Source organism: Onychomys torridus, chromosome 5 (assembly GCF_903995425.1).
Source record: "Onychomys torridus chromosome 5, mOncTor1.1, whole genome shotgun sequence".
Classification (NCBI taxonomy): domain Eukaryota; kingdom Metazoa; phylum Chordata; class Mammalia; order Rodentia; family Cricetidae; genus Onychomys; species Onychomys torridus.
The window spans coordinates 105,604,559-105,614,925 of NC_050447.1; the positions used below are offsets into that span (position 1 = coordinate 105,604,559).

General features: G+C 54.1%; 1 protein-coding gene across 1 annotated transcript; it reads left to right on the plus strand.

Annotated features, from left to right (window-relative positions):
* The first annotated feature begins 4,604 nt into the window (after window positions 1–4,604).
* Foxc1 (forkhead box C1) lies at window positions 4,605–8,305 on the plus strand. Its single transcript, XM_036188739.1, has one exon. The coding sequence runs from the start codon at window positions 4,915–4,917 to the stop codon at window positions 6,568–6,570; it is 1,656 nt and encodes a 551-aa protein (XP_036044632.1). The 5' UTR covers window positions 4,605–4,914; the 3' UTR covers window positions 6,571–8,305.
* The last annotated feature ends 2,062 nt before the right edge of the window (window positions 8,306–10,367 follow it).

The window sequence follows — 10,367 nt, forward strand, 5'->3', positions numbered from 1 at the left end:
TGCCTTCTCGGGCCCTGAAGTTTGGCTGTCACCACGAATCCATGGATATTTTGGGAATCTGGATCATGAGGAACCAAGGCGCAGGCATATGCCGGCATACACAATCCACCCTCTCCCATTGCCCACCGTAATTCATTCCTCCTCCTCCTCCTCCTCCTCCTCCTCCCTCCCTCCCTCCCTCCCTCCCTCCCTCCCTCCCTTCTTTCCTTTCTTTCTTTCTTTCTTTCTTTCTTTCTTTCTTTCTTTCTTTCTTTCTTTCTTTTTTAAAGAAGTGACAGTTGGGCTCTTTATCTACCTCTTCCTAGACAAAGAACAGTCCGAGTCTTTTATGACCAGGCTCCAAAGTTAAAGATTCATTTTTTTCCCCATGCTTTGTGGCCCTTTTATGGTTCAACTCCCCTCTGAACCGAGGAACCTCTCTGAAAGAGTGGCACTTTCCCCGCAGAGGGGTGACAAACGGGTCCACCCTAGGGGTTAAAGAACAGGTGTTGGCTCTTTTTTTCTCTCTCTCCCTGTAAGCAATTAGAAAGGCCAAGAAGACTAACCTTGAGGATTTGGAAGATGACATTAAATTATCTCATGCAAAGTTCCCGTGGAGGGCCACGTCCAGCTATCCGATGAATTCATCCACACAGATAAGCGATATAAGCATTTTGTGTTTGAAGTAATCGAAAGATAAACGCTGTTTTCGTTTTTTGTAGGAATTATTCAAAGAAAGGGTTGAATTAGAGGGACCTCGTTAAGAACGAACGGTCTGCTGTCAAGCCTCCTAAGGAGGAAGTCGATGGGCCGAAGTCGCAGCCACCCAGGTGTTGCCCCCACCCCCTGCCTCCTCCCTCTGGTAAAAGTCACACTAATGACAAACTCTACGTGCCGCCTGACAGTTTGATAACGAATAACGGGCTTTGACCCCAGGACATCCTCCCCTCCCGCGGGCTTCGGGTAAGGAAAAAGGCCAAATGGAGAACTAAGGAAATTCTCTAAATAGTTGAAAGACACCTCCAAATGTACTTTGCCCTACTTGTCTGTCGTGGTAGCTCGGTGGGAAGTTTTCCATACGCACTCCTGGGACAATTGTCCACGTCCCATTTCATCTTCCAGCGGGGATGCAGTCTCTACTGACCCCAGCCCCCTTGGAAGCTCTGCCCCCTCTCCCAACTCCGGACTAGGCAGGGCCACTGGGACCAGCACACAGGCGTCCTGACCCTCAATACCCACTCCTGGGTTTCCAGGGCTAAACTTCGAGCCAAGAAAAGGAAACTCCCCCCAAACCGGCGAAGGGATCATATAGGTCGGCCTGGACTGAGTGGGGCCTGCGGGGTACCTCCCAGGGAACCCAAGGGGGCTGTTTCACACTCTGCAGGAGTGAGTTTCTGTACTCGGCCCCCAGTCCAATCCCCATTCCCTTAACTAGAAGACAGAAAATAGCTTTTCCAGGTTCTGGTGACCCGCCTTGGTGTTGCTGGCCCTTGGCCCCACTCCCCATTCCTGTGGTGTCACCACGTCCCCAATCCGGGCATTCCTGGAGCTCTCGCCACATCCCGCTTCCCGGTGTTTTTGTGCAGGAGGGGCCCACAAAGGCCTTGTTTTTGAACCATTACCGTGACGTCATGCCCCCTTCCCAAAGCTAAGATCCCTTCAGTGGGCCCAGGGAATTGTAACCTCTCCTGGTGGGTCAGAGAGGGGAATGGGGGTCGGCTGCTCCCAGCCACCATCCCGCCAAACACTCATTACCGCTGTCGCCTGCGGGGGGGGGGGGGGCTTTCAAGCTGCCAGTACCCAAGGTGTCAAAAAAGATGCCCAAGGGGTCCTGCGGTATTTCTTCCAACCAAGTCACGGGTTGTAGGGCAGGCGGCAGAGTGACTACCCGGGCGGGCGACAACAGAAAAGGGGTACCCAAACTTCAACTCGAAAGTGAAAACTTTGGTTTGTACCCCACCCCTCAAGACTGCATCTTCGTGTTCAAACAACAGCCAGCAACAACAATAATAAAATAGTGAGTGCTTGAAATACAATCAAACCGTTCACTGGAGGTTTGCTTCCGAGTAAGCACATAAAAACCAAATGCAAATATCTTTTCCTGGCGATTATCCAGAGAAAAACCATGGAAAGTTGATCTTTGTAAAAACCGACACCCCCCCCCCCATGCCAAATACGAATTTCACAATGGCAATTTTTATACCCAAAGCCGGGGGTGGGGGTGGGGGTTCGATTTGTTGTTTACAGAACAAACTGTTTACACTTCTCTGTGCTGGGGATGGGGGAGCAACCAGGGACTGGGGGGAGGGTAGTCCAGCACATTGTCTATTGCAGAACCCCGCCCCCTGGAATGTGGAAACCCCACATTCAGAAAACAAACAAGTTGCTAAAAGCTGCATTCATTGCCCCGCACAGCTGGTTGTACACACACAGTTTAAAAACCAAATGCCAAGGTGTCCAGGATGATCACTTTCTAATTGTATTCCAGCTACAGCCGGACCCAGAACTTAAAGCCACAGCTGGACGTCGGTGACTTTATTTTTTAAGGTTGGGGACTTTGACCACACTCTCTCCATATCCAAGTGTCTGTAGGAATCAACTACTGACCCTTCCGCTGAGAAACTGGTACTTCTCCCAATCCAACAGTGCCTCGGTCTTGCAAACTTCTGGGAACAGGGTCTCAAGTGAGCCCACATGTGCTGGAGGCTAGGATGTAACTGCTTCCCGTGTGTGTGTGTGTGTGTGTGTGTGTGTGTGTGTGTGTGTGTGTGTGTGTTCTAGAAACATAGGTCTTCCTCTTCCCTTGTTATAAATGCCCATTTTTGAAATTACATATACATGTAGGTATATATGTTTAAGCAACACCAAGCTGTTACTACTATATAAATCATCTTGTCATCTACCAAGGGAGCTACAGTGGTGTGTGTGTGTGTGTGTGTGTGTGTGTGTGTAGAAGTCAAGGAAGGGGGATTCAAGCTGGCAAGCCAAAAGGGACTCCTATTAAATCCTCGAGTTAAAGATTACTAGATATCAGAGGAACCGAGGTGTAAAGTGAGTCACAGACACTTCTTCACAAGCTCTCAAAACCCGTCATCCCCCTGCTTCGAGTAAACGACCAGGTGTCCACTCCGTGCCAGAGTTTTTCTGGAACAGTTGCTGGAAAACAGGGTAGCTTTGCAGTCAGAGGGAGGCCGGTCCTCTCAGGTCTTCCGTTTCCCCTCTCAAGTTTCCCCATCCCGTTTCTAGTCACCCAGAGGCTTCAGACCTTAAGTATAATTACAGATATCAAGAATCATCCAGGGCTTATCTGTTCAGAATCTTCAGCCGTCTTGTAGGTGCAATTCTGAACACTTCCCCCAACATAGACTATCTGGGAGACAGCTGCTCCAGGATGGGTAGAGATGGAGGGTGGCTTGGAGAAGCCTTACGCTCTGGGACATATTGATCTGGCTCTTTTAATCATCACGCCTACTAATGTCACGGAGCCCTTTGAACTTAAATGGTCCTTTGAACGAAAATGGTCCTTTGAACGAAAATGTGCTGGGCAGGACAGAGCAGCAGCGCGTGGTTTGCGGAGGAAACTTCTGGAGTCGTCCTAGCCCGAGCTCTCCGTCTCCTTTAAGCCCTGGAACGCCCAAGAACCCCGTGCTCCTCAGTGTGGCCTACACAATCTATCAGCTTAACAAACGTCTGAAGTTTCAGGAGGTTTCTATCCTTTCCTCCTACTGAGACCGGGGTGTGAGGCGAAATACCATCTGGAAACCCCGCAGCTGTGACTGAACCTTTGTAACCTAGAGCCGGACTGGAGAACCTGCCGGCGGAGAACGGATGGGATGGGATGTGGGTGTGATGGATGATAGCAGGGGAAGGATGTTCGGAAAGGAGAGGCCAGGGGACAGGCGGAGGGCTGGGAAGACCGGAGAAACCAGGGCGCTGGAGACAGCCAGAAGTGCTAAAGACTGAGGCAGATCCTGTGCAGGAGAGAATCGGAGGCCTGGCAACAGTGGACGCAAGAAGGGTCCTGGAGCCCGCAAGGACCCGGAAAGTCCGCGGGGACAATGGGAGTCCCCGAGAATGGTAGGGAGTGAGGGGTAGTATTGGGCAGTGAGTGGGTGGGTGCGGTGGGAGAACCGATCGCGAGCTGCGGGCAGCCGGCGCGCGTGTGGTCAGCCCCGCGGTCCTCCAGCCGCCAGGAGCGGGCCGGCGGAGCTCGGCCTCTGGCTCATTCAGAGGCGGCTCTTGCCTCCCATTGGCTGCCGCCTCCGTGGCGGGGCGGGGCTCCGCTGCCCGGAAAAAAATGTAACTGCGTAAAAAAGTCCTCGCCTGGGTGACGGATGCTCAAAAGTTCAGAAGTTTTCCCAATGCTTCCTTAAGCGGCCGGCGCAAGAGACTGAGAAAAGGTGACGCGGGGCCCCGGGAAGGCGGCCGGCGCGCTGCCCCCGCCCCTGGTTATTTGGCCGCCTTCGCCAGCAGCCCCGAGCAGTGTCTCCTGGAAGGCGCAAGCAGTGTGGCTAGCCGGGCGCCTTCTTGTTTTTTTGGATTTTTTTTTTTTTTTAAACTTTTGTCTCTCTCTCTCTCTCTCTTTTTTTTTTTTTTTTTTTTTTTTTTTTTTTTGCCCTGACTGCGCCTGGAAGTTGCTCTGCGCGTTTCTCCGAGGCGGCTAGCGGCTTCTCGTCCGGCCCCCTCCCTGTGCAGCTACCCTCCCTAGCAGCCCGCGCGGGAACCGAGGGTGGTGCGAGGCGCCAGGCGAGCGCTGGGAAGGCCGAGCGGCCCCGGGCGCAAGGAGGCGATCGCGGCCGGGACAGACGCAGCCCGGCGGGGCCCGCAGCAGCTCGGCGCGGCCCGGACTCGGACTCGGCGGCCGGTGCGACGCGGCCCGGCCCGAGCGAGGGTGGGGGGCAAGCGGGCTGCGCCGGGCGGTGGCGAGCCGGGGCCATGCAGGCGCGCTACTCCGTGTCCAGCCCCAACTCCCTGGGAGTGGTGCCCTACCTCGGCGGCGAGCAGAGCTACTACCGCGCGGCGGCGGCGGCGGCCGGGGGTGGCTACACCGCCATGCCGGCCCCTATGAGCGTGTACTCGCACCCCGCGCACGCTGAACAGTACCCGGGCAGCATGGCGCGTGCCTACGGGCCTTACACGCCGCAGCCGCAGCCCAAGGACATGGTGAAGCCGCCCTACAGCTACATCGCTCTTATCACCATGGCCATCCAGAATGCCCCGGACAAGAAGATCACCCTGAATGGCATCTACCAGTTTATCATGGACCGCTTCCCCTTCTACCGGGACAATAAACAGGGCTGGCAGAACAGCATCCGCCACAACCTCTCGCTCAACGAGTGCTTCGTCAAGGTGCCCCGCGACGACAAGAAGCCGGGCAAAGGCAGCTACTGGACGCTGGATCCGGACTCCTACAACATGTTCGAGAACGGCAGCTTCCTGCGGCGGCGGCGGCGCTTCAAGAAGAAGGACGCAGTGAAGGACAAGGAGGAGAAGGGCCGGCTGCACCTCCAGGAACCGCCGCCGCCGCAGGCCGGCCGCCAGCCCGCGCCCGCGCCCCCGGAGCAGGCCGAGGGCTCCGCTCCCGGGCCGCAGCCGCCGCCCGTGCGCATCCAGGACATCAAGACTGAGAACGGTACGTGTCCCTCGCCGCCCCAGCCCCTGTCCCCGGCTGCCGCCCTAGGCAGCGGCAGCGCCGCCACGGTGCCCAAAATCGAGAGCCCCGACAGCAGCAGCAGCAGCCTGTCGAGCGGGAGCAGCCCCCCGGGCAGCCTGCCGTCGGCGCGGCCGCTCAGCCTGGACGCTGCGGAACCCGCGCCGCCTCCACAGCCCGCGCCGCCGCCGCCGCCGCATCACAGCCAGGGCTTCAGCGTGGACAACATCATGACGTCGCTGCGGGGGTCGCCCCAGGGCTCGGCCGCGGAGCTAGGCTCAGGCCTCCTGGCCTCGGCGGCCGCGTCCTCGCGCGCCGGCATCGCGCCCCCGCTGGCGCTGGGCGCCTACTCTCCGGGCCAGAGCTCCCTCTACAGCTCCCCCTGCAGCCAGAGCTCCAGTGCGGGCAGCTCGGGAGGCGGCGGTGGCGGCGGCGGCGGCAGCGCGGGGGGCACGGGAGGCGCAGGCACCTACCACTGCAACCTGCAGGCCATGAGCCTGTACGCGGCCGGCGAGCGCGGCGGCGGCCACTTGCAGGGCCCGCCCGGAGGCGCGGGCAGCGCGGCGGTAGACGACCCCCTGCCTGACTACTCGCTGCCCCCGGTCACCAGCAGCAGCACTTCGTCGCTGAGTCACGGAGGGGGCGGCCAGGAGGCCAGCCACCATCCAGCGGCCCACCAAGGCCGGCTCACCTCGTGGTACCTGAACCAGGCAGGTGGAGACCTGGGCCATTTGGCGAGCGCAGCGGCGGCCGCGGCGGCCGCGGGCTATCCTGGGCAGCAGCAGAACTTCCACTCGGTGCGGGAGATGTTCGAGTCGCAGCGGATAGGGTTGAACAACTCTCCGGTGAATGGGAATAGTAGCTGTCAGATGGCTTTTCCTGGCAGCCAGTCTCTGTACCGCACGTCGGGGGCTTTCGTCTATGACTGTAGTAAATTCTGACCCCCATCCCCGGAACTCTTAGAGCCGAACGGAATGGAACCCCAGAGCAGGAACAGTAAAAGAACCCAGCAATGCAAAATCGAAACTAAAAACATACAAATTTTAAAACTTGAGAAAATTCATCACACCAGCGAACGGAATCTCTTCCGAAATTCAACTCACCAGCACCAGCTCAAAGAAAACCTTCTTTCCTAAAAGATTAACGCAGAGCCTCATTCACTTTGCCTTATCTAAGTAAGCAAAACGGTAAACTGTTTTGTACAGACAGCAAAACCATGGTTATTAAAGGTCAGTTTACTGCAGATACCACGTAAGTTGCCTCTTGCGTTCAGAGACTTCCCTGCTCCTTCGTCTTGTCCCTCTGCCTCGCCTCTCACCTGTAAGATAATATTTTATCCTATGTCGAAAGAAGGGGAAAGTCCCTGTTTATGAAAATCGCTCTCTTTTTATTCATGGACTTGTTTTTAAATGTAAATTGCAACATAGTAATTTATTTTTAATTTGTAGTTGGATGTTACGGACCAAACACCAAGAAAGTGTTCCAAAAGCTTTTAAAGTTAAATTGCCTGAAACTTTAAAATGTGCCTTTTCTCTCGTTATAAAAAGGGAAACTGTATTAATCTCATTCTTTCATCCTTTTCTTTTTGTTGATCATATCCATTGTTTGTTTATAAATAAATTGCCATTCAGTTTGAATAAGACCTATATGTCTGGATACTTTCATACAGCTTTAATATGAAGAAAGGATTTCAGAGCAGAAATTGTAGAGTTCTCTGTTCTCTGCCAGATCTCTGAAATGTGGAGAAAACCTCCTCTAGTTCATGTCAAATTTTGCTAAAAGCATTTTTTTTTATTGTTTAGAAGGTTTTTTTCCCCCTACAGCATTTTCTGCAACGTGTGCTATATAGTCAGCTTGCTTTGTGGCTATTAAACAGATAATTTCCTAAACAGATCTGAGTTGGCATATGAACAAATACTTTTCCTCAGTAACTAACTACAAAACATGATTTGGCAATTTTTAAGCCCATGAATCAGCAGCATTGTTAGCACAGTGGTACCTGTGTGCAGAGATGCCTCAAGATACTCACAGATAAGTAGGCTTTCGTGTCCCACATAGATTGCAATGAGTATTATACATACCTGTGAGCCAGATGCCAAATAGATTTTTTTAAATCAATTTCATTCCTTTGTAAGAGGAAAAATAAACTAGTTTTAAAATGTATGTATATAACTCACTCACAGTTACAATTCTTCATGTATCACACAGAAGGATTTAATATAAATATACTGTGGGTTGGAAATGGATATTTAATCCTGGGGAAAATTTTAGAAGGTATGTTTTTAGAACAATTATTTTTGAACATTTACAGCAATAACCAGAAGGAAGATTAAGAAGGCAGAAAGAACATTAGTCTAAGGTGGTTTCTTTTCAAACCAATTTTTCTTGTTAATTTACAGTTAAACCTAGGGGGCAATCCGGACTGGCCCTCCCCCTCTTTTGTAAATAACCCAGGAAATGTAATAAATTCATTATCTTAGGGTGATCTGCCCTGTCAATCAGACTTGGGGAGATGGCGGTTGGATTACAGACATTCAGGCCTTCAGTTTGTTTTCGAGATAAAGCAGGTTCCTATCTGCCGCTCCTATCTAGAGGCAACACTCAAGCAGTAATTGCTGTTGCTTGTTGTCAAAATTTGATCATTGTTAAAGGATTGCTGCAAATAAATACACTCTAATTTCAGTCAAAAAACTGCCTTACGTGGCCTCTGATTCTCTGGGTTCCCGCCGCTCAGAGCGGTAACCTAATAGCCAGGGAAGCTGGCTGTGGCGCTGGCAGGGCGTCTCCTCTGCAGGCCGGCTGGGGCTGGCCTCACTGCTGCTTTAAGTGTTTTCTGGGCTGTCCTAGCCTTGAGTGCCTCGGCTGCCCCCCTCCTCCTCAGGTTACCCCTTTCAGGGAATGGGGTAAGGAGAGAAGAAGGTAGAGTCTATTTACAAATCTCTAAGAGTTGCAGCCCAACTCTACTTTGGGGAGTCCAGCGTGGAGCTGGGAATTATGCACCCTGAGCTGGGTTGTCTAGGCCTGCGGGAGACCTGAGCAGGTGACCGATGGTCCTGTCCCCTTGGTTGCTCGACCCCAGGCCGGGCCGGAGAAGGCAGGACGGTTCTCAGGATGTCCGTGTCGTCCGTGTGGACTGGGGGTGGTGAGTGGAGACCCGCGATCGGCCTCGGCTTTCCCTCTGGGCCCCTCCGGGCGGCCGAGCATTTCGGAGTGGCGTCCAGCCCCGACGCCGGCCTCCAGGACGCCGCTGGGGCCGGGAAGGCTCCTGAGCTAATGAGCTGTAATTACCCGCTGCGGCGGCCGGCTTCTGTTTGCGTTCGCAGCGGCTTCCTCCTCCCCCGCGCGCCCCCGCCCCGCCGCCGCCCTCGGGTTCCCGCTCGCGTCGTGGCGGCCTCTTCCCGAAATAAGTAGATGGCGTCAAGGGAGACCCCCTTCCCCTGCCCCCGCTGGCGTTGCATGGGTCAATCACAGAGGGGGGCAGGGTGCCCTGAAGACTGCGCCGAGTGAAGGTCGGGGGCTGCAGCGCGGGGCGCTGGGGACCCGGGTCGCGGGGGCGGGACAGTGCCTCGAGGGCCTCGGCGCCCGGCACCGGCAGCGCCCGCTCCTTCCTCACCCCGCGGCTGTAGCTGGCGCGCGCGGCCTCGCCGCTCCTGTTTCCTCCTTGCTCGCCGCCTTTGTTTTGGAGACACACGTGTGTTTAGGAGCCCAGAGCGGGTGGAAAGGTCACAGGCACTTCATTGCTCACGGGTGACAGCGTGTCCCGCAGCCTCGGCAGGCAGGCGCACGAGCCCAGTTGCGTTGACCAGCTACAGGCCCGGCCGCAGCGATCTGCCCCAGGCGGCCTTGTCCGCACGCTGTGACCTAGTGCGGAGTGTGACAGGGGCACGAATTACTTGAGCCACAGACGTCTGAGGGTGTGCCGGTGTTCGGTGAGTTCGGGTCTAAGAACCCGCGACCCTCGGCATCTACTCCACCTAGGCCTTGCGGCCCTGAAGACGTCTAGGCCGCAGCTAGCCCGGTCCAGGCAGGCCCAGGCGACCAAAGGAAACCTGGCCGACCCTGAGCTCTGTGGCTCTTGCAGCCGTACTGGGATGCAGTGAGGGAAAGAGGGTCTAGCTCCTAGGAGTGGTGTTCTGTGGGTGCCCCATGCTCTTCCTTTTCTGGGCCAGGCAGCTGGAGGAGCAGGTTTCTAGTGTGAGCTTGTGGCTGGCTCCCCGAGCCCATCTTCGCAGGGGCTCCTCGGATGTTTCTGTATGTCTGGAGGAGAGCTTCCTCTTCTGTTTGGATGTTTGAAAAATTAAGAATGGAAGATGTGTATGTCTAGGAAGGTGTTTGTATTACACACACATTGTTATTAATACAAGAGTTGCCTCCATAGTAGTTCTGAGTCATGTGCGAGTTGAACGAACTACTCGTGATTTTTTTTAAAAATGCATGCGTGGTGTTTTCTATTATCTATCTACACTTGCTTTCAGACCCTCATATCTAATTTAAGAGAAAGAAACTATTTCTTCCATCCATTTTTTTTAACCTAGAATACTTATTCCTTTGTGGCTTGTATGATTGGTTTGCAGTTTTTCTGTAAAGTCTTGTAAGAAAATCTGCTTGATAGTTAACAGATAGCCAGCACATTTGGAAATTAGCCTTTTGGTGACATGCAGGACCCAGGTGATAAAATGAGTCCGTTCATTTGGTAAATTGTCTCTGTAGAAATCATTAGGCTAGTATTTTGTCTCAA